Raw genomic sequence first — 24,725 nt, forward strand, 5'->3', positions numbered from 1 at the left:
GGAAGTATGAAAACTCTCACCGAAGGTATATCCTTGTCGAGGTTCCTGGAAGCTATCCTTAAATTGCCAGCCTTGCGTGTACTGCAGCGATTATTTGGTTCTGGCCTCTGACAAATGTCTGGGACTGTTCTCACTGTGTTTCCAGTTGCCTTTACTCTTCCCCGATTTTCATATTCTTGCATTTGCTAGGGTTAAATTATAATAGCCACCTGTTTGACCAATCCTGAAGGTTTTCCAGGGCCATTTGTAGTCTTTCTGGTCTCAGGTTTGTATTCTCATTAATGCTACATCATCTGCAAACAGGGTCACCTCTGACTCGATTTCCTCTGTCATGGAAGGAAATAACAAAAATAGTCCACCACCTTGGAGCCTTGTTGGACTGGAGGCGCAGCCAGTGGCCACCCATGGCCCTCCAGAATTACAACTACTGATGCCAATAACAAAATCCCCCAACAAATACAGAATACAACCTCGTTCATATTTGCTAATATACAGGGCCTTAAGCCATCCACCAACAAAATACCTTTTATCAGTGGACTTCTAGAGGAGTCTAATGCAATGTTTGCAGCCTTCACAGAGACTCACACAAAAGATCACTTTGACAGTGAAATATGGATAAGTGGTTACAACCTTTTTAGATGCGACAGAAAAAACAGGCAACAAGGGGGGGTTGGCCTGTATGTCAAAGAGTCCCTTATCTGCACGGAGTTGCTGAACACCACAAATGAGGTAGTTGAAGTTCTATCAATAAAGATCGAGAACCAAAACCTAGTCATTGTGGTTGTATACAAGCCACCAGATGCAACCTCACAACAGTTCAAGGAACAGCTACTGAAAATTGATTACTGTTTGGAAAACCTTCCAGCTCCATCCCCAAACATCTTACTGCTTGGTGATTTCAACCTAAGGCTTACAAAATGGAAGAATGTAGCAAATAATGTTATAGCTGAAACAATCCCCGGAGGTTGCGCAGATGAAAGGTCACACACACATGAACTACTAAGTCTCTGCAAAAAACACACATTAAGCCAGCAGATAGTGGAGCCAACAAGACTAGAAAACACACTTGACCTTATCTTCACAAATAATGAGGACCTGATAAGAGACATAAGAATATCAAAAACAACTAATTCCGATCACAACCTAATCGAAGTCCAGACGTACATGCATAGGGGTACTGATCTGCAGAATGCATGTACCTGTGAAGGTGTCTTCACAAAATACAACTTCAACAAGAACATCAACTGGGACCAGGTAAACCATGTCCTAAACGAAACATGTTGGGAAGATGTCTTAAATGACATGGATCCAAACCAGTGCCTTGAAAGGATCAACTTCCTGGTAGCCGAAGCATGTTCTAGGCATATTTCCCTAAGAAAGAAGAAGAGCAGGAGTAAACTGGAGAGAAAAAGACGCTCCCTCTACAGAAGACGACGAAGAGTCACTGAGCTCCTCAGGAGTGCTAGAATATCTGATACACGAAAGGAGGCACTGACCAGGGAAGTGGAAACTATCGAACTTAAGCTAAATGACTCTTACAGGAACCAGGAGAGGCAGGAGGAGCTTAAAGCTATTAGTGAAATTGAAAGAAATTCAAAATATTTCTTTTCATATGCCAAAAACAAGGCAAATATCACATCTAGTATCGGGCCCTTACTCAGACAGGATGGGACTTACACAGATGACAACAAGGAAATGAGTGAAATATTGAAATCCCAGTACGACTCTGTGTTTAGTGAACCACTAATCGGTCTGAGGATCGACGACCCAAATGATTTCTTCATGAATGAGCCTCAAAACTCCATAAATGTATGCCAGATTTCCGACATTACCCTAACTCCGATAGACTTCGAAAAAGCCATTGACAACATGCCTATGCACTCAGCCCCGGGCCCAGACTCGTGGAACTCTGTTTTCATTAAGAACTGCAAGAAACCCCTCTCGCGTGCCCTAAGTACACTATGGAGGAGGAGCTTGGACATGGGTGAAATTCCACAGTCACTTAAAACAACGGATATAGCCCCACTCCATAAAGGTGGCAGCAAAGCATTAGCTAAGAACTATAGACCAATAGCTCTGACGTCCCACATCATAAAAATCTTTGAAAGAGTGCTAAGAAGCAGGATTGCAAATCACCTGGATTCCCAAAATCTGCACAATCCAGGGCAACATGGGTTCAGAGCAGGTCGCTCCTGCCTCTCACAACTACTGGATCACTATGACATGGCCTTGGATGCACTGGAAGAAAATCAGAATGCAGATGTAATATACACAGACTTTGCAAAAGCATTTGACAAATGCGATCATGGCGTAATAGCCCATAAAATACGTGCTAAAGGAATAACTGGGAAAGTGGGGAGATGGATCTTCAACTTCCTAACAAATCGAACACAAAGAGTAGTGGTCAACAGAGTTAAATTGGAGGCTGCCATAGTGAAGAGCTCTGTTCCACAAGGCACAGTACTCGCCCCCATCTTATTCCTTATCCTCATATCAGACATAAACAGAGATATACACCACAGCACCGTATCATCCTTTGCGGATGATACTAGGATCTGCATGAGGCTGTCATCTGCTGAGGACGCGGTTAACCTCCAAGAAGATATAAACAAAGTTTTCCAGTGGGCAACGGTAAACAATATGATGTTCAATGAGGACAAATTCCAACTACTCCGTTATGGAAAACTGGAGGAGATAATAACTAGAACAGAGTTTACTACTGACTCCGGCCATACAATAGAGCGGAAAAATAATGTAAGGGACCTGGGAATAGTAATGTCTGAGGATCTCACTTTCAAGGATCACAACAGTGCCACAATCGCACGTGCAAAGAAAATGATAGGATGGATAATGAGAACTTTCAAAACGAGAGATGCCAAGCCCATGATGATCCTTTTCAAATCACTTGTTCTCTCTAGGCTAGAATACTGCTGTACATTAACATCTCCATTCAAAGCAGGTGAAATCGCAGATCTAGAGAGTGTACAGAGATCCTTTACTGCACGTATAAGTTCTGTCAAGCACCTTAACTACTGGGAACGCTTGGAAGCACTTGACTTGTACTCGTTGGAACGCAGGAGGGAGAGATATATCATAATCTACACTTGGAAGGAATGGTCCCAAATCTGCACACAGAAATCACTCCTTACGAAAGTAAAAGACTGGGCAGGCGATGCAAAATGCCCCCAATAAAAAGTAGGGGCGCCATTGGTACACTAAGGGAAAACACCATAAGTGTCCGGGGCCCAAAACTGTTTAACAGCCTCCCATCAAGCATTAGGGGAATTGCCAATAAACCCCTGGCTGCCTTCAAGAGAGAGCTGGACAGATACCTAAAGTCAGTGCCGGATCAGCCGGGCTGTGGCTCGTACGTTGGACTGCGTGCGGCCAGCAGTAACAGCCTAGTTGATCAGGCCCTGATCCATCGGGAGGCCTGGTCATGGACCGGGCCGCGGGGGCGTTGATCCCCGGAATAACCTCCAGGTATGTCATTTACATACATAAACAGTACTGGTCCAAGGACTGATCGTTGTGGAACCCCGTTCGTCACACTCGCTCGTTTCCACACCTCCTCCCTGATAATTCGCTGTTTCTTTCCAGTCTTGGTCTCTCTCTCTCTCTCTCTCTCTCTCCTGCCTAACTGTCGTTACCTACCTGCTACCTGGAGTCTACCTGGAGGGTATTCCGGGGATCAACGCCCCCGCGGCCAAGTCCATGACCAGGCCTCCTGGTGAATCAGTGCCTGATCAACGAGGCTGTAGCTGCTGGCCGCATGTAGTCCAGCGTACGAACCAGAGCCTGGCTGATCCGCCACCGACTTTAGGTATCTGTCCAGCTCCGTCTTGAAGACAACCAGGGTTCTGTTGGTAATTCCCCTTATGGCTGGTGGGAGGCTGTTGAACAGTCTTGGGCCCCGGACACTTATTGTGTTTTCTCTTTGTGTAGTAATGGCGCCCCTACTTTTCACTGAGGATATGTTGCATCGCCTGCCAAGTCTTTTGCTTCCGTAGGGGGTGATTTCTGTGTGTAGATTAGGGACCAGTCCCTCCAGGATCTTCCAGGTGTAGATTATAATGTATCTCTCGCCTGTGCTCCAGTGAGTACAAGTCAAGTGCTTCCAGGCGTTCCCAGTAGTTAAGGCGTTTGATGGAACTTATATGTGCAGTAAAGGTTCTCTGTACATTCTCTAGATCTGCAATTTCACCTGCTTTGAATTAGGAGCCTAGAGAGAACAAGTGATTTAAAAAAGGATTATCATTTGCTTGGCATCTCTTGTCTTGAATGTTCTCATTATCCATCGTATCAGTTTCCTCGCAGATGTGATAGTGGCACTGTTGTGGTCCTTGAAGGTGACATCCTCAGACATTACCACACCCAGGTCCTTCACATTACTTTTCCGCTCTATTATCTGATTAGAGTTTTAGTATACTCAGTCCTAGTTATTATTTCCTCCGGTTTTCCATAACGGAGTAGTTGGAATTTGTCTTCATTGAGCATCATATTGTTCTCTGTTGCCCATTGGAAAACTTGATTTATGTCTTCTTGGAGATTTGCCGTGTCCTCAGTGGATGGCACTCTCATGCAGATCTTATGTCTGTTATGAGGATGAGAAACAGGATAGGGGCGAGTACTGTGCCTTGTGAAACAGCTCTTCACTATGAGAAATTTCAGTTACTCCGATATGGAAAACGTGAGGAAATTAAAACTACATCGGAGTATAAAACAAATGCCAACCACACAATAAAGCGAAAAACTAATGTGTAAGACCTGGGAGTGATCATGTCAAAGGATCTCACCTTCAAAGACCATAACACTCTATCAGTCGCAGCTGCTAGAAAAATGACAGGATGGATAATGAGAACCTTCAAAACTAGGGATGCCAAGCCCATGATGACACTCTTCAGGTTGCTTGTTCTATCTAGGCTGGAATATTGCTGCACACTAACAGCACCTTTCAAGGCAGGTGAAATTGCTGACCTAGAAAATGTACAGAGAACCGTCACGGCACGCATAACTGCGATAAAATATCTCAGTTACTGGGAACGCTTAAAGTTCCTCAATCTGTACTTCCTATAACGCAGGTGGGAGAGATACATGATAATATACGCTTGGAAAATCCTAGAGGGATTAGTACCAAACTTGCACACGAAAATCACTCCCTGTGAAAGCAAAAGACTCGGCAGACCATGCAACATTCCCCCAATGAAAAGCAGGGGCGCCACTAGCACGATAAGGGTGGGAGGCCCAAGACTGTTCAACTGCCTCCCAGCATACATAAGGGGGATTACCAATACACCCCCTGGCTGTCTTCAAGCAGGCACTGGACAGGCACCTCAAGTCAGCACCTAATCAGCCGGGCTGTGGTTCGTACGTCGGGTTACACGCGGCCAACAGTAATAGCCTGGTTGATCAGGCCCTGATTCACCATTAGACCTGGTCACAGACCAGTCAGCGGGGGCGTTGACCCCCGGAACCCTCTCCAGGTATACTCCAGGTATGGCAGCTTCCGATTTAACTCTGTTTACCATTACTCTTTGTGTTCGATTGGTCAGAAAGTTGAAGATCCATCTGCCTACTTTGCCACTTATCACTTTAGCACGTATTTGTGCGCTTTTACACCATAATCGCACTTGTCAAAGGCTTTTTTAAAATCTGTGTATACTACATCTGCATTCTGTTTGTTTTACAGTGCATCCAAGATCATATCATAGTGATCCAGTAGTTGTGAGTGGCAGGAGTGACCTGCTCTGAGCCCATGTTGCCCTGGATTGTGCAATTGTTGGGAGTCCAAGTGGTTTGTAATCCTGCTTCTTGGAATTCTTTCAAAGATTTTTATGATGTGGGACGTTAAAGTTATTGGTCTATAGCTCTTAGCTTTGCTGCCAACTTTATGGAGTAGGGTTATATCCGTTGTTTTTAGTGACTGTGGAATCTCACCTGTGTCTATGCTCCTTCTCCATATCATACTTGGGGCCCGTGAGAGGGGTTTCTTGCAGTTCTTAATGAACAGAGTTTCACGAGTCTGGGCCTGGGGCAGAGTGCATGGGCATGTTGTCAGTTGTTACAAAAAACGCGATTCTAAAAGCTTAGAGATCTCCAGTGGATACTAGAAAGGACTGCCCTTCTAGCATTCAGCCTGTTACTGGGTTTTCGTAACAAGTAGTCAGTATCCTTGTCCAATTATCCATTAAAATTCAGTATTATTCAATAGTGCTTCAGGATTACAACTGGTAGGCTACTAACTAGAGAAATTAAAATTTAATAAATTTATTAAGTCTAGAGGTATATTATCAAATTAAATTAATCACAGCAATCAAAATAAAATCAATCTCTCGAGTTCAATATTATTGTGCTGAAAGCACATATCACATTTATAATTCTTAAGTACCGTCTGGTGCATTAACATTTAATAAGATATTACAAATATGTACAAGTAAGTTTGTGTATGCGTGTAAGTGCTCTAAGTAGTTCGCTGTCTCACGACTCGACTAGACTTAAACAAGTGACTGACAAAGTCCTCACATAAACTAACTTCTTGACCGACTGGCAACCAGAACAGTCTGCTTGAACAATGAAAAGAATGCTAAGCCCAATAGCCATATAACAAGCGACTGCGACACAATCAGGATCAAGGAGATAATATAACGACACTAAGTAGGGACCATCAGCAGATCCTCCACAAAAGTTACAAAACTCCCATACTACTGAATCTAAGTTCAGCATAGAAAAAACCCTGACTGTGACAATACACAGAAACCAGTACAAAATTAGGTCAGAAGCTATAGCTAAGGACCTGAGATGTTCAGAGTGTCTAAGCGACACACAACCTCAGTACAACGTCGAAAATCATTAAGTCTATACAATGTTCTGTGAACAGAGTTCTACAGAACTAACAAGAATAATGAGACAGACAATCTGTCCAACCACCAAGCGAGTCTAGAGCAGACTGAATACTTCACGAGAGGTGAGGACCCCCCCACCTCGATCACGTGATAGCCCCGTGGACAGCACAGCTCAGAAGCCGGCAGTATAACGAGCGACAAGCGATAATTACAGTAGTTTGACAATCAAGGCTTGAACTGAGCACATATTATGTACATCCTAACTACATAAGCTACGTCAAATAACAATATAAGGCAATACATTTGCGATTTAGCTATTATCACAAATATAAGCAATATAAAATTATATGAAAAGGTAATATACATTATATATATACATAATCATTGTAACCCATTCAGGGGTTGCAACATAAGTGGCTTTCTCAAAGTCTAGTCATAGAAATCTAGCAGGTTTGTTACACAGGATTTACCATCTCTAAAACCGTCCTGGGTGTTGTTTATGAATCCGCTCCTTTCCAGGTGCTCCACTACTTTCCTGATAATCTTCTACATACCTTTACATACTATGCATATTTGTGACACTGGCCTGTAGTTCCCCTGCTTTAAATATTGCACACACACATACGCACAGTGCATGATACCAGTGGAAGTGTACAAGGTTGTCCTTGTGATGATACCAGTGGAAGTGTACAAGATTGTCCTTGTGATGATACCAATGGAAGTGTACAAGGTTGTCCTTATGATGACTCAAAACTCACACTCCGGCGGCTGGAACAATGATAGTATAAGACAGTTGGAAGGGTAGTCATGAGAGTATTCTGATAAGTGTGGGTTTTCGGTAACTTGTAATAAGATATTATGGGAATACCTAGAGAGGGTTGCGGGGGTCAACTCCTCCGCGGCCTGGTCTGTGACCAGAGATAATGGTTGATCAGGGCCTAATCAACCAGGCTGTTACTGTTGGCCGCACGCAACCCTACGTACGAACCAAAGCCCGGCTGGTCAGGTACTGACTTCAGGTACCTGTCCATCGCCGCCTTGACAGCCAGGGGTCTATTGGTAATCCGTCTTATGTATGCTGGGAGGCAGTTTAACAGTCTTGGGCCCCTGATACTTATTGTGTTGTCTCTTATCGTGCTAGTGGCACCCCTGCTTTTCATTGGGGGAATGTTACATCGTCTGCCGAGTCTTGCTTTCATAGGAAGTGATTTTCGTGTGCAAGTTTGGTAATAATCCCTCTAGGGTTTTCCAAGTGTATATTATCATGCGTCTCTCCCGCCTGCGTTCTAGGGAGTACAGGTTGAGGAACTTTAAGCGTTCCCAGTAATTGAGATATTTTATCGCAGTTATGTGTGCCGTGACGGTTCTCTGTACATTTTCTAGGTCAGCAATTTTACCTGCCTTGAAAGGTGCTGCAAGTTGCAAATGATCGAGACACAAGTTGCATTAACTGAGAGCTAATTAAACTACCTTTTGCCTGTGCAAGAAGCTTCATCAAGTCAATGATTCATACCTGTGTTTAGCAGCATGTTATGTTCAATGGCGAGTAGTAATAGTAGTAATAGTAATATTAGTAAATGTAGAGGTAGTAGTAGTAACATTAAGAGTAGGAGTAGTGGAAATAAAGGTAGTAATTGTAGTAGTAGTGGAAGTAAACGTGGTAATAGTAGTCGTAATTGTAATAGTAGTAGTGGTTGTGGTGGTATTATCAGTATAGTGAGTGGTACCTAGTATAGTGAGTGGTACCTAGTATAGTGAGTGGTACCTAATATAGTGAGTGGCTCCTAGTATAGTGAGTGGTACCTAGTATAGTGAGTGGTTCCTAGTATAGTGAATGGTTCCTAGTATAGTGAGTGGTACCTAGTATAGTGAGTGGGTCCTAGTATAGTGAGTGGTACCTAGTATAGTGAGTGGTTCCTAGTATAGAGAGTGGTACCTAGTATAGTGAGTGGTACCTAGTATAGTGGGTGGTTCCTAGTATAGTGAGTGGTACCTAGAATAGTGAGTGGTTCCTAGTATAATGAGTGGTTCCTAGTATAGTGAGTGGTACCTAGTATAGTGAGTGGTTCCTAGTATAGTGAGTGGTTCCTAGTATAGTGAGTGGTTCCTAGTATAGTGAGTGGTTCCTAGTATAGTGAGTGGTTCCTAGTATAGTGAGTGGTTCCTAGTATAGTGAGTGGTTCCTAGTATAGTGAGTGGTTCCTAGTATAGTGAGTGGTTCCTAGTATAGCGAGTGGTACCTACTATAGTGAGTGGTTCCTAGTATAGTGAGTGGTTCCTAGTATAGTGAGTGGTTCCTAGTATAGCGAGTGGTTCCTAGTATAGTGAGTGGTTCCTAGTATAGCGAGTGGTACCTAGTATAGTGAGTGGTACCTAGTATAGTGAGTGGTACCTAGTATAGCGAGTGGTACCTAGTATAGTGAGTGGTACCTAGTATAGTGAGTGGTACCTAGTATAGTGAGTGGTACCTAGTATAGTGAGTGGTTCCTAGTATAGTGAGTGGTACCTAGTATAGTGAGTGGTTCCTAGTATAGTGAGTGGTTCCTAGTATAGTGAGTGGTACCTAGTATAGTGAGTGGTTCCTAGTATAGTGAGTGGTTCCTAGTATAGTGAGTGGTTCCTAGTATAGTGAGTGGTACCTAGACTAGTGAGTGGTTCCTAGTATAGTGAGTGGTTCCTAGTATAGTGAGTGGTTCCTAGTATAGTGAGTGGTTCCTAGTATAGTGAGTGGTTCCTAGTATAGTGAGTGGTTCCTAGTATAGTGAGTGGTTCCTAGTATAGTGAGTGGTTCCTAGTATAGCGAGTGGTACCTACTATAGTGAGTGGTTCCTAGTATAGTGAGTGGTTCCTAGTATAGTGAGTGGTTCCTAGTATAGCGAGTGGTTCCTAGTATAGTGAGTGGTTCCTAGTATAGCGAGTGGTACCTAGTATAGTGAGTGGTACCTAGTATAGTGAGTGGTACCTAGTATAGCGAGTGGTACCTAGTATAGTGAGAGGTACCTAGTATAGTGAGTGGTACCTAGTATAGTGAGTGGTACCTAGTATAGTGAGTGGTTCCTAGTATAGTGAGTGGTACCTAGTATAGTGAGTGGTTCCTAGTATAGTGAGTGGTTCCTAGTATAGTGAGTGGTACCTAGTATAGTGAGTGGTTCCTAGTATAGTGAGTGGTTCCTAGTATAGTGAGTGGTTCCTAGTATAGTGAGTGGTTCCTAGTATAGTGAGTTGTTCCTAGTATAGTGAGTGGTTCCTAGTATAGTGAGTGGTTCCTAGTATAGCGAGTGGTACCTACTATAGTGAGTGGTTCCTAGTATAGTGAGTGGTTCCTAGTATAGTGAGTGGTTCCTAGTATAGCGAGTGGTACCTAGTATAGTGAGTGGTACCTAGTATAGTGAGTGGTACCTAGTATAGTGAGTGGTACCTAGTATAGTGAGTGGTACCTAGTATAGTGAGTGGTTCCTAGTATAGTGAGTGGTACCTAGTATAGTGAGTGGTACCTAGTATAGTGAGTTTTACATAGTATAGTGAGTGGTACCTAGTGTAGTGAGTGGTACCTAGTATACCGAGTGGTACCTATTATAGTGAGTGGTACCTATTATAGTGAGTGGTACCTAGTATAGTGAGTGGTACCTAGTATAGTGAGTGGTGCATAGTATAGTGAGTGGTACCTAGTATAGTGAGTGGTACTTAGTATAGTGAATGGTGCCTAGTATAGTGAGTGGTACCTAGTATAGTGAGTGGTACCTATTATAGTGAGTGGTACCTAGTATAGCGAGTGGTACCTAGTATAGTGAGTGGTACCTAGTATAGCGAGTGGTACCTATTATAGTGAGTGGTACCTAGTATAGTGAGTGGTACCTAGTATAGTGAGTGGTACCTAGTATAGTGAGTGGTACCTATTAGAGTGAGTGGTACCTAGTATAGTGAGTGGTACCTAGTATAGTGAGTGGTACCTTGTATAGTGAGTGGTACCTAGTATAGTGAGTGGTGCCTAGTATAGTGAGTGGTACCTAGTATAGTGAGTGGTACCTAGTATAGTGAGTGGTACCTAGTATAGTGAGTGGTACCTAGTACAGCGAGTGGTACCTAGTATAGTGAGTGGTACCTAATATAGCGAGTGGTACCTAGTATAGCGAGTGGTACCTATTATAGTGAGTGGTACCTAGTATAGTGAGTGGTACCTAGTATAGTGAGTGGTACCTAGTATAGCGAGTGGTACCTAGTATAGTGAGTGGTACCTAGTATAGTGTGGTGCCTGGTATAGTGAGTGGTACCTAGTATAGTGAGTGGTACCTAGTATAGTGAGTGGTACCTAGTATAGTGAGTGGTACCTAGTATAGTGAGTGATACCTAGTATAGTGAGTGGTACCTAGTATAGCGAGTGATACCTAGTATAGTGAGTGGTACCTAGTATAGTGAGTGGTACCTAGTATAGCGAGTGGTACCTAGTATAGTGAGTGGTACCTAATATAGCGAGTGGTACCTAGTATAGCGAGTGGTACCTATTATAGTGAGTGGTACCTAGTATAGTGAGTGGTACCTAGTATAGTGAGTGGTACCTAGTATAGCGAGTGGTACCTAGTATAGTGAGTGGTACCTAGTATAGTGTGGTGCCTGGTATAGTGAGTGGTACCTAGTATAGTGAGTGGTACCTAGTATAGTGAGTGGTACCTAGTATAGCGAGTGATACCTAGTATAGTGAGTGGTACCTAGTATAGTGAGTGGTACCTAGTATAGCGAGTGGTACCTATTATAGTGAGTGGTACCTAGTATAGTGAGTGGTACCTAGTATAGTGAGTGGTACATAGTATAGCGAGTGGTACCTAGTATAGTGAGCTTCTACCTAGTATAGTGAGTGGTGCCTAGTATAGTGAGTGGTACCTAGTTTAGTGAGTGGTACGTATTATAGTAAGTGGTACCTAGTATAGTGAGTGGTACCTAGTATAGTGAGTGGTACCTAGTATAGTGAGTGGTACCTATTATAGTGAGTGGTACGTAGTATAGTGAGTGGTACCTACTATAGTGAGTGGTACCTAGTATAGTGAGTGGTACGTAGTATAATGAGTGGTACCTAGTATAGTGAGTGGTACCTAGTATAGTGAGTGGTACCTAGTATAGTGAGTAGTACCTAGTATAGTGAGTGGTACCTAGTATAGTGAGTGGTACCTAGTATAGTGAGTGGTACCTAATATAGTGAGTGGCTCCTAGTATAGTGAGTGGTATCTAGTATAGTGAGTGGTTCCTAGTATAGTGAATGGTTCCTAGTATAGTGAGTGGTACCTAGTATTATGAGTGGTTCCTAGTATAGTGAGTGGTACCTAGTATAGTGAGCGGTTCCTAGTATAGAGAGTGGTACCTAGTATAGTGAGTGGTACCTAGTATAGTGAGTGGTACCTAGTATAGTGAGTTGTTCCTAGTATAGTGAGTGGTACCTAGAATAGTGAGTGGTTCCTAGTATAGTGAGTGGTTCCTAGTATAGTGAGTGGTACCTAGTATAGTGAGTGGTTCCTAGTATAGTGAGTGGTTCCTAGTATAGTGAGTGGTTCCTAGTATAGTGAGTGGTACCTAGTATAGTGAGTGGTTCCTAGTATAGTGAGTGGTTCCTAGTATAGTGAGTGGTTCCTAGTATAGTGAGTGGTTTCTAGTATAGTGAGTGGTTCCTAGTATAGCGAGTGGTACCTACTATAGTGAGTGGTTCCTAGTATAGTGAGTGGTTCCTAGTATAGTGAGTGGTTCCTAGTATAGCGAGTGGTACATAGTATAGTGAGTGGTACCTAGTATAGTGAGTGGTACCTAGTATAGCGAGTGGTACCTAGTATAGTGAGTGGTACCTAGTATAGTGAGTGGTACCTAGTATAGTGAGTGGTACCTAGTATAGTGAGTGGTACCTAGTATAGTGAGTGGTTCCTAGTATAGTGAGTGGTACCTAGTATAGTGAGTGGTACCTAGTATAGTGAGTGGTACATAGTATAGTGAGTGGTACATAGTATAGTGAGTGGTACCTAGTGTAGTGAGTGGTACCTAGTATAGCGAGTGGTACCTATTATAGTGAGTGGTACCTATTATAGTGAGTGGTACCTAGTATAGTGAGTGGTGCATAGTATAGTGAGTGGTACCTAGTATAGTGAGTGGTACCTAGTATAGTGAGTGGTACTTAGTATAGTGAATGGTGCCTAGTATAGTGAGTGGTACCTAGTATAGTGAGTGGTACCTATTATAGTGAGTGGTACCTAGTATAGTGAGTGGTACCTAGTATAGCGAGTGGTACCTAGTATAGTGAGTGGTACCTAGTATAGTGAGTGGTACCTAGTATAGTGAGTGGTACCTAGTATAGTGAGTGGTACCTAGTATAGTGAGTGGTACCTAGTATAGTGAGTGGTTCCTAGTATAGTGAGTGGTACCTAGTATAGTGAGTGGTACCTAGTATAGTGAGTGGTACATAGTATAGTGAGTGGTACATAGTATAGTGAGTGGTACCTAGTGTAGTGAGTGGTACCTAGTATAGCGAGTGGTACCTATTATAGTGAGTGGTACCTATTATAGTGAGTGGTACCTAGTATAGTGAGTGGTGCATAGTATAGTGAGTGGTACCTAGTATAGTGAGTGGTACCTAGTATAGTGAGTGGTACTTAGTATAGTGAATGGTGCCTAGTATAGTGAGTGGTACCTAGTATAGTGAGTGGTACCTATTATAGTGAGTGGTACCTAGTATAGTGAGTGGTACCTAGTATAGCGAGTGGTACCTAGTATAGTGAGTGGTACCTACTATAGTGAGTGGTACCTAGTATAGTGAGTGGTACCTAGTATAGTGAGTGGTACCTATTAGAGTGAGTGGTACCTAGTATAGTGAGTGGTACCTAGTATAGTGAGTGGTACCTTGTATAGTTAGTGGTACCTAGTATAGTGAGTGGTGCCTAGTATAGTGAGTGGTGCCTAGTATAGTGAGTGGTACCTAGTATAGTGAGTGGTACCTAGTATAGTGAGTGGTACCTAGTATAGTGAGTGGTACCTAGTACAGCGAGTGGTACCTATTATAGTGAGTGGTACCTAATATAGCGAGTGGTACCTAGTATAGCGAGTGGTACCTATTATAGTGAGTGGTACCTAGTATAGTGAGTGGTACCTAGTATAGTGAGTGGTACCTAGTATAGCGAGTGGTACCTAGTATAGTGAGTGGTACCTAGTATAGTGTGGTGCCTGGTATAGTGAGTGGTACCTAGTATAGTGAGTGGTACCTAGTATAATGAGTGGTACCTAGTATAGTGAGTGATACCTAGTATAGTGAGTGGTACCTAGTATAGTGAGTGGTACCTAGTATAGTGAGTGGTACCTAGTATAGCGAGTGGTACCTAGTATAGTGAGTGGTACCTAATATAGCGAGTGGTACCTAGTATAGCGAGTGGTACCTATTATAGTGAGTGGTACCTAGTATAGTGAGTGGTACCTAGTATAGTGAGTGGTACCTAGTATAGCGAGTGGTACCTAGTATAGTGAGTGGTACCTAGTATAGTGTGGTGCCTGGTATAGTGAGTGGTACCTAGTATAGTGAGTGGTACCTAGTATAGTGAGTGGTACCTAGTATAGTGAGTGATACCTAGTATAGTGAGTGGTACCTAGTATAGCGAGTGATACCTAGTATAGTGAGTGGTACCTAGTATAGTGAGTGGTACCTAATATAGCGAGTGGTACCTATTATAGTGAGTGGTACCTAGTATAGTGAGTGGTACCTAGTATAGTGAGTGGTACATAGTATAGCGAGTGGTACCTAGTATAGTGAGCTTCTACCTAGTATAGTGAGTGGTACCTAGTTTAGTGAGTGGTACGTATTATAGTAAGTGGTACCTAGTATAGTGAGTGGTACCTAGTATAGTGAGTGGTACCTTGTATAGTGAGTGGTACCTATTATAGTGAGTGGTACCTAGTATGGTGAGTGGTACCTAGTATACTGAGTAGTACCTAGTCTAGTGAGTGGTACCTAGTATAGTGAGTGGTACCTAGTATAGTGAGTGGTACCTAGTATAGTGAGTGGTACCTAGTATAGTGAGTGGTTCCTAGTATAGTGAGTAGTACCTAGTATAGTGAGTGGTACCTAGTATAGTGAGTGGTACCTAGTATAGTGAGTGGTTCCTAGTATAGCGAGTGGTACCTAGTATAGTGAGTGGTAGCTAGTATAGTGAGTGGTAGCTAGTATAGTGAGTGGTACCTAGTATAGTGAGTGGTAGCTAGTATAGTGAGTGGTACCTAGTATAGTGAGTGGTACCTAGTATAGTGAGTGGTACCTAGTATAGTGAGTAGTACCTAGTATAGTGAGTGGTACCTAGTATAGTGAGTGGTACTTAGTATAGTGAGTGGTACCTAATATAGTGAGTGGCTCCTAGTATAGTGAGTGGTATCTAGTATAGTGAGTGGTTCCTAGTATAGTGAATGGTTCCTAGTATAGTGAGTGGTACCTAGTATAATGAGTGGTTCCTAGTATAGTGAGTGGTACCTAGTATAGTGAGTGGTTCCTAGTATAGAGTGGTACCTAGTATAGTGAGTGGTACCTAGTATAGTGAGTGGTACCTAGTATAGTGAGTGGTTCCTAGTATAGTGAGTGGTACCTAGAATAGTGAGTGGTTCCTAGTATAGTGAGTGGTTCCTAGTATAGTGAGTGGTACCTAGTATAGTGAGTGGTTCCTAGTATAGTGAGTGGTTCCTAGTATAGTGAGTGGTTCCTAGTATAGTGAGTGGTACCTAGTATAGTGAGTGGTTCCTAGTATAGTGAGTGGTTCCTAGTATAGTGAGTGGTTCCTAGTATAGTGAGTGGTTCCTGGTATAGTGAGTGGTTCCTAGTATAGCGAGTGGTACCTACTATAGTGAGTGTTCCTAGTATAGTGAGTGGTTCCTAGTATAGTGAGTGGTTCCTAGTATACCGAGTGGTACATAGTATAGTGAGTGGTACCTAGTATAGTGAGTGGTACCTAGTATAGCGAGTGGTACCTAGTATAGTGAGTGGTACCTAGTATAGTGAGTGGTACCTAGTATAGTGAGTGGTACCTAGTATAGTGAGTGGTTCCTAGTATAGTGAGTGGTACCTAGTATAGTGAGTGGTACCTAGTATAGTGAGTGGTACATAGTATAGTGAGTGGTACATAGTATAGTGAGTGGTACCTAGTGTAGTGAGTGGTACCTAGTATAGCGAGTGGTACCTATTATAGTGAGTGGTACCTATTATAGTGAGTGGTACCTAGTATAGTGAGTGGTGCATAGTATAGTGAGTGGTACCTAGTATAGTGAGTGGTACCTAGTATAGTGAGTGGTACTTAGTATAGTGAATGGTGCCTAGTATAGTGAGTGGTACCTAGTATAGTGAGTGGTACCTATTATAGTGAGTGGTACCTAGTATAGTGAGTGGTACCTAGTATAGCGAGTGGTACCTAGTATAGTGAGTGGTACCTAGTATAGTGAGTGGTACTTAGTATAGTGAGTGGTACCTAGTATAGTGAGTGGTACCTATTAGTGAGTGGTACCTAGTATAGTGAGTGGTACCTAGTATAGTGAGTGGTACCTTGTATAGTGAGTGGTACCTAGTATAGTGAGTGGTGCCTAGTATAGTGAGTGGTACCTAGTATAGTGAGTGGTACCTAGTATAGTGAGTGGTACCTAGTATAGTGAGTGGTACCTAGTACAGCGAGTGGTACCTATTATAGTGAGTGGTACCTAATATAGCGAGTGGTACCTAGTATAGCGAGTGGTACCTATTATAGTGAGTGGTACCTAGTATAGTGAGTGGTACCTAGTATAGTAAGTGGTACTTAGTATAGCGAGTGGTACCTAGTATAGTGAGTGGTACCTAGTATAGTGTGGTGCCTGGTATAGTGAGTGGTACCTAGTATAGTGAGTGGTACCTAGTATAGTGAGTGGTACCTAGTATAGTGAGTGGTACCTAGTATAGTGCGTGATACCTAGTATAGTGAGTGGTACCTAGTATAGCGAGTGATACCTAGTATAGTGGGTGGTACCTAGTATAGCGAGTGGTACCTAGTATAGTGAGTGGTACCTAATATAGCGAGTGGTACCTAGTATAGCGAGTGGTACCTATTATAGTGAGTGGTACCTAGTATAGTGAGTGGTACCTAGTATAGTGAGTGGTACCTAGTATAGCGAGTGGTACCTAGTATAGTGAGTGGTACCTAGTATAGTGTGGTGCCTGGTATAGTGAGTGGTACCTAGTATAGTGAGTGGTACCTAGTATAGTGAGTGGTACCTAGTATAGTGAGTGATACCTAGTATAGTGAGTGGTACCTAGTATAGCGAGTGATACCTAGTATAGTGAGTGGTACCTAGTATAGTGAGTGGTACCTAATATAGCGAGTGGTACCTATTATAGTGAGTGGTACCTAGTATAGTGAGTGGTACCTAGTATAGTGAGTGGTACATAGTATAGCGAGTGGTACCTAGTATAGTGAGCTTCTACCTAGTATAGTGAGTGGTACCTAGTTTAGTGAGTGGTACGTATTATAGTAAGTGGTACCTAGTATAGTGAGTGGTACCTAGTATAGTGAGTGGTACCTTGTATAGTGAGTGGTACCTATTATAGTGAGTGGTACCTAGTATAGTGAGTGGTACCTAGTATAGTGAGTAGTACCTAGTCTAGTGAGTGGTACCTAGTATAGTGAGTGGTACCTAGTATAGTGAGTGGTACCTAGTATAGTGAGTGGTACCTAGTATAGTGAGTGGTTCCTAGTATAGTGAGTGGTACCTAGTATAGTGAGTAGTACCTAGTATAGTGAGTGGTACCTAGTATAGTGAGTGGTACCTAGTATAGTGAGTGGTTCCTAGTATAGCGAGTGGTACCTAGTATAGTGAGTGGTAGCTAGTATAGTGAGTGGTAGCTAGTATAGTGAGTGGTACCTAGTATAGTGAGTGGTAGCTAGTATAGTGAGTGGTACCTAGTATAGTGAGTGGTACCTAGTATAGTGAGTGGTAGCTAGTATAGTGAGTGGTACCTAGTATAGTGAGTGGTACCTAGTATAGTGAGTGGTACCTAGTATAGTGAGTGGTTCCTAGTATAGTGAGTGGTACCTAGTATAGTGAGTGGTACCTAGTATAGTGAGTGGTACCTAGTATAGTGAGTGGTACCTAGTATAGTGAGTGGTACCTAGTATAGTGAGTGGTACCTAGTATAGTGAGTGGTTCCTAGTATAGTGAGTGGTACCTAGTATAGTGAGTGGTACCTAGTATAGTGAGTGGTACCTAGTATAGTGAGTGGTACCTAGTATAGTGAGTGGTTCCTAGTATAGCGAGTGGTACCTAGTATAGTGAGTGGTACCTAGTATAGTGAGTGGTTCCTAGTATAGTGAGTGGTACCTAGTATAGTGAGTAGTACCTAGTATAGTGAGTGTTACCTAGTATAGTGAGTGGTACCTAGTATAGTGAGTGGTTCCTAGTATAGCGAGTGGTACCTAGTATAGTGAGTGGTAGCTAGTATAGTGAGTGGTAGCTAGTATAGTGAGTGGTACCTAGTATAGTGAGTGGTAGCTAGTATAGTGAGTGGTACCTAGTATGGTGAGTGGTGCCTAGTATAGTGAGTGGTAGCTAGTATAGTGAGTGGTACCTAGTATAGTGAGTGGTACCTAGTATAGTGAGTGGTACCTAGTATAGTGAGTGGTACCTAGTTTAGTGAGTGGTTCCTAGTATAGTGAGTGGTACCTAGTATAGTGAGTGGTACCTAGTATAGTGAGTGGTACCTAGTATAGTGAGTTGTAGCTAGTATAGTGAGTGGTAGCTAGTATAGTGAGTGGTACCTAGTATAGTGAGTGGTTCCTAGTATAGTGAGTGGTTCCTAGTATAGTGAGTGGTACCTAGTATAGTGAGTGGTAGCTAGTATAGTGAGTGGTACCTAGTATAGTGAGTGGTACCTAGTATAGTGAGTGGTAGCTAGTATAGTGAGTGGTACCTAGTATAGTGAGTGGTAGCTAGTATAGTGAGTGGTACCTAGTATAGTGAGTGATAGCTAGTATAGTGAGTGGCACCTAGTATAGTGAGTGGTACCTAGTATAGTGAGTGGTACCTAGTATAGTGAGTGGTAGCTAGTATAGTGAGTGGTACCTAGTATAGTGAGTGGTACCTAGTATAGTGAGTGGTAGCTAGTATAGTGAGTGGTACCTAGTATAGTGAGTGGTAGCTAGTATAGTGAGTGGTACCTAGTATAGTGAGTGGTACCTAGTATAGTGAGTGGTACCTAGTATAGTGAGTGGTAGCTTGTATAGTGAGTGGTACCTAGTATAGTGAGTGGTAGCTAGTATAGTGAGTGGTACCTAGTATAGTGAGTGGTAGCTAGTATAGTGAGTGGTAGCTAGTATAGTGAGTGGTACCTAGTATAGTGAGTGGTTCCTAGTATAGTGAGTGGTTCCTAGTATAGTGAGTGGTACCTAGTATAGTGAGTGGTAGCTAGTATAGTGAGTGGTACCTAGTATAGTGAGTGGTACCTAGTATAGTGAGTGGTAGCTAGTATAGTGAGTGGTACCTAGTATAGTGAGTGGTAGCTAGTATAGTGAGTGGTACCTAGTATAGTGAGTGGTAGCTAGTATAGTGAGTGGTACCTAGTATAGTGAGTGGTAGCTAGTATAGTGAGTGGTACCTAGTATAGTGAGTGGTACCTAGTATAGTGAGTGGTACCTAGTATAGTGAGTGGTACCTAGTATAGTGAGTGGTAGCTAGTATAGTGAGTGGTACCTAGTATAGTGAGTGGTAGCTAGTATAGTGAGTGGTACCTAGTATAGTGAGTGGTAGCTAGTATAGTGAGTGGTACCTAGTATAGTGAGTGGTAGCTTGTATAGTGAGTGGTACCTAGTATAGTGAGTGGTAGCTAGTATAGTGAGTGGTACCTAGTATAGTGAGTGGTAGCTAGTATAGTGAGTGGTAGCTAGTATAGTGAGTGGTACCTAGTATAGTGAGTGGTTCCTAGTATAGTGAGTGGTTCCTAGTATAGTGAGTGGTACCTAGTATAGTGAGTGGTAGCTAGTATAGTGAGTGGTACCTAGTATAGTGAGTGGTACCTAGTATAGTGAGTGGTAGCTAGTATAGTGAGTGGTACCTAGTATAGTGAGTGGTACCTAGTATAGTGAGTGGTACCTAGTATAGTGAGTGGTACCTAGTATAGTGAGTGGTTCCTAGTATAGTGAGTGGTACCTAGTATAGTGAGGGTACCTAGTATAGTGATTGGTACCTAGTATAGTGAGTGGTAGCTAGTATAGTGAGTGGTAGCTAGTATAGTGAGTGGTACCTAGTATAGTGAGTGGTTCCTAGTATAGTGAGTGGTTCCTAGTATAGCGAGTGGTACCTAGTATAGTGAGTGGTACCTAGTATAGTGAGTGGTACCTAGTGCATGAAAGAACATCGTACTGAGCAGTTGTATGACCAAGTGTTTGGTCAAGAGAAACTTTGGTTGTTAGTATATTATATTAATAATAACAATATCTTTATTTACTACAAGTACATGTACAAGGTATACAGTCCTAGCTGACACCAGTGACATACTACTATATAGAAAGCCGCTTGTTATGCTGAGCATTTCCCGCAAATTAGGTCAGTTTTGTCCCAGGATGCGACCCACACCAGTCCACTAACACCCACGTACCCATTGTTACTGATAGGTGAACATAGACAACCGGTGTAAGGAAACACACCCAGTGTTTTCACCCTTGCCGGGAATCGAACCCGGACTCTCACCGTGTGAAGCGAGAGGTTTTGCCACCAGGTCACGGGGCACCGTAACAGCTCTGGTTGTGGTGATGAACGCTGTGTTCACACATCTCCCTCCATCACTGTCTTTATTGTACGTGTATGTCATTATTGTACGTGTATGTCATTATTGTACGTGTATGTCATTATTGTACGTGTATGTCATTATTGTACGTGTATGTCATTATTGTACGTGTATGTCATTATTGTACGTGTATGTCATTATTGTACGTGTATGTCATTATTGTACGTGTATGTCATTATTGTACGTGTATGTCATTATTGTACGTGTATGTCATTATTGTACGTGTATGTCATTATTGTACGTGTATGTCATTATTGTACGTGTATGTCATTATTGTACGTGTATGTCATTATTGTACGTGTATGTCATTATTGTACGTGTATGTCATTATTGTACGTGTATGTCATTATTGTACTTGTATGTCATTATTGTACGTGTATGTCATTATTGTACGTGTATGTCATTATAGGCACAGCTCTACACATCATTAGTAAGACTGGTGACACTCACACATTTGACCGTATTAACCTAAGTGATGTACTGACCTTGATTTGTCCTCACTTGTAGATATTACGTACAAGCAGCAGCAGCAGTTTGTAATTGCTACTGCTGTTGTTACTGTTGCAGTTGTTGCTATTGCTGCTGCTACTGCTGAACCTGCTGTTGCAGTTGCTGCAGCACTTACTGCTGCAACTGCTGCTGCACTTACTGCTGCAGCTGCTGTTGCTACTTCTGCTGTTACTGCTGCAGGTGTTGCAATTGCTGCTGCTACTGCTGCACCTGCTGTTGCAGCTGCTGCTGCACTTACTGCTGCAACTGCTGCTGCACTTACTGCTGCAGCTGCTGTTGCTACTGCTGCACCTGCTGTTGCAGCTGCTGCTGTACTTGCTGCTGCACTTACTGCTTCAACTGCTGCTTCTACTGTTGCTAGTGTTATACCAGCAATTACTGCTGCTTCTGCTGCCGCCGCCTCCGCTTATTCTTCCTCTTCTTGTTCTTCGTCTGCCTTCTTGTTCTTCCTCTTTAAGGTTAAGGGACTGATCATCAAATATTTACCTCTCCACTGTTGCGGCTGTCTTCCATAATTAAGTTTCCTCTATATTTAACCTTAAAAGCCTGCTGAGCAGGCGAAACGTTCCTACATGTGTCTTACTCATCTACTTGTGTGCATTGTGTATCATTGTATATCATTGTATATCATTGCTATCATGTGCTTGTTGTGCTACAGGTTGCGGGAGTGGAGAGCGTGCTAGAGGGTTCCCAGCAGCAGCTGCAGCAGCTACCCGGCGGAGACGCTGTCAGAGGCGTGTGGATCACAGCTGCTACCTACACACCTGACCCCTACACCTTTACTGCTCTCTTTAAGGTATACTATTCATAGTCGCCGTACTCAGTGTGTACTTAGGCTTAAGGGAAGTGGTGGTTGTGGTGGAGGTTGAGATTGTAGTAGTCGTGAAAGTGGACAGTATACCTGGATACCCCCGAGTATACCTGGAGGGGATTTCGGGGTCAGCGCCCCCGCGGCCCGGTTTGTGACCATGGCTCGTAGTGTACCAGGGTCTGATCAACCAGGCTGTTACTGCTGGCCGCACGTAAACCGACGTACGAACCACAGCCCGGCTGGTCAGGTACTGGCTTTAGGTGCCTGTCTATCTCCCTCTTGAAGACAGCCAGGGGTCTATTAGTAATCCCCCTTATGTATGCTAGGAGGCAGTTGAACAGTCCTGGGCTCTGACAATTATTGTGTTGTGGAGGCCCTGCTTTTCATTGGTGGGATGTTACATCTCATGTCGAGTCTTTTGCTTTCGTAGAGAGTGATTTTCGTGTGCAGATCTGGGAATAGTCCCTGTAGGACTTTTCCAAGTGTATGTTATTATGTACCTTTCTCGCCTGCGTTCCAAGGAGTACAAATCAAGGGACTTGAACTGTTCCCAGTAATTGAGGTGCTTTATCGTACTTATGTGTACCGTGAATGTTCTCTGTATATTCTCAACGTCTACAATTTCGCCTGCCTTGAAAGGGGCCGTTAATGTACAGCAGTATTCCAGCCTAGAGGGAGTTAAGACACATGTGCCACAGTTAATTAAACATCTTTATTCCGAAACGTTTCGCCTTCAATCTAGTACAGAAAAGTTGGCAGAAGCAGTAGAGATGATTAGGCGATGTAATCAGTCCATCCTTGAAGACGTAGTGTTGAGGTGGTCAGTCCCTCAGCCTGGAGAAGAGTTTTTGTACGAACGTTTCGGAATAAAGATGCTTAAGTGGCACGTAAGTTCTCCAGTCCTCTAATAACATGTTCATTTCTCCACTATAATTTACCTTGTTCATAATTACTATCACATTTGCTTTGTCTGTTTCGTAAGGTGAAGTCCAGGATCTTTCCTTAATTTATGGTATAACTTAACAAATCGTTGATGGCAATTGTGTTGCAGAGGTCTGAGCAAAGCTCATTTTAGGTGCCTTAAGTTGAAATCCCCCGGCAGCAAGATGTTTGGGGCGGGAGTTGGGAGATTTTCCAGACTGTGGTTAATTTTTCAAAAGTAATTCCTGAAATTGTCGGGAAGTTGTATCTGGTGGCTTGTATACAACCACAATGACAAAGTTTTGGTTTTCAGTATTTACTGCCAAAACTTCAGCTACATCATTAGTGGTGTTTAGTCCCGAGCAAGTGAGCGACTCTGTGACACACAGGCCAACCCCCCTCCCCCCCCGTTGTTGCCTGTTTTTAAGTCGCATCTGAAAAAGTTATAACCTGGGCTCCATATTTCGTTGTTAGTGGCGGCGGAGGTTGAGATTGTGGAAGTTGTAAATGTTTTTTTTATTGACGTGATGGTGGATGATGGCCCAGGACCCACACAAATGTTACTACTTTATAATGGTCCAGGACCCACACAAATGTTGCTACTACTTTATAATGGTCCAGGACCCACACAAACATTACTACTTTATAATGGTCCAGGATCCACACAAACATTACTACTTTATAATGGTCCAGGATCCACACAAACATTACTACTTTATAATGGTCCAGGATCCACACAAACATTACTACTTTATAATGGTCCAGGATCCACACAAACTTCTCGTTTATCCCATTTCTTAAATTTAACTATGTAGAGTTCATTAATATCTACAAAATTTAAAATATTAACTTTTATTCATGTTTTTCAACTATATCTTAACTTTAGTGGATATTTTTATTTTCTCTGCAAAATGTTTGTGAACCTGAACATCAGGACTTGTAGACGCTTGTTGTTCCCTGGTGATAATAACTCCTTGGAGTCCAGTCCCTGGACCAATTATGTACCTCTGTAATCTTTTGACTACCGCCCACAGGATGGGTATGGGGTGCATAATAAACATATTAAACTAAACTAACTAAACTGTGTTGGAACTTCTTGATTGTTGTTCCCTGGTGATAATAACTCCAGCTGTGTTGGAACTTCTTGATTGTTGTTCCCTGGTGATAATAACTCCAGCTGTGTTGGAACTTCTTGATTGTTGTTCCCTGGTGATAATAACTCCAGCTGTGTTGGAACTTCTTCAGAGATTGTTGCTCCTTGGTGATAATAACTCTATCTGTGTTGGAACTTCTTGAGAGATTGTTGCTCCCTGGTGATAATAACTCCAGCTGTGTTGGAACTTCTTGATTGTTGTTCCCTGGTGATAATAACTCTATCTGTGTTGGAACTTCTTCAGAGATTGTTGCTCCCTGGTGATAATAACTCCAGCTGTGTTGGAACTTCTTGATTGTTGTTCCCTGGTGATAATAACTCCAGCTGTGTTGGAACTTCTTGATTGTTGTTCCCTGGTGATAATAACTCCAGCTGTGTTGGAACTTCTTCAGAGATTGTTGCTCCTTGGTGATAATAACTCCAGCTATGTTGGACCTTCTTGAGAGATTGTTGCTCCCTGGTGATAATAACTCCAGCTGTGTTGGAACTTCTTGATTATTGTTCCCTGGTGATAATAACTCTATCTGTGTTGGAACTTCTTCAGAGATTGTTGCTCCCTGGTGATAATAGCTCCAGCTATGTTGGACCTTCTTGAGAGATTGTTGCTCCCTGGTGATAATAACTCCAGCTGTGTTGGAACTTCTTGATTGTTGTTCCCTGGTGATAATAACTCCAGCTGTG

General features: G+C 42.8%; 1 protein-coding gene across 2 annotated transcripts in view; it reads left to right on the top strand.

Annotated features, from left to right (window-relative positions):
• Window positions 1-24,725, top strand: part of LOC128687034 (uncharacterized) — a 197,515-nt gene that overhangs the window by 49,486 nt on the left and 123,304 nt on the right. For both annotated transcript variants that reach the window (XM_070082410.1, XM_070082411.1), the window contains one exon: window positions 21,818-21,955. In XM_070082410.1, the coding sequence (XP_069938511.1) occupies window positions 21,818-21,955 (138 nt within the window). The remainder of the gene's footprint in view (window positions 1-21,817; window positions 21,956-24,725) is intronic.

This window comes from Cherax quadricarinatus, chromosome 7, assembly GCF_038502225.1.
Source record: "Cherax quadricarinatus isolate ZL_2023a chromosome 7, ASM3850222v1, whole genome shotgun sequence".
In the NCBI taxonomy this organism is placed as follows: domain Eukaryota; kingdom Metazoa; phylum Arthropoda; class Malacostraca; order Decapoda; family Parastacidae; genus Cherax; species Cherax quadricarinatus.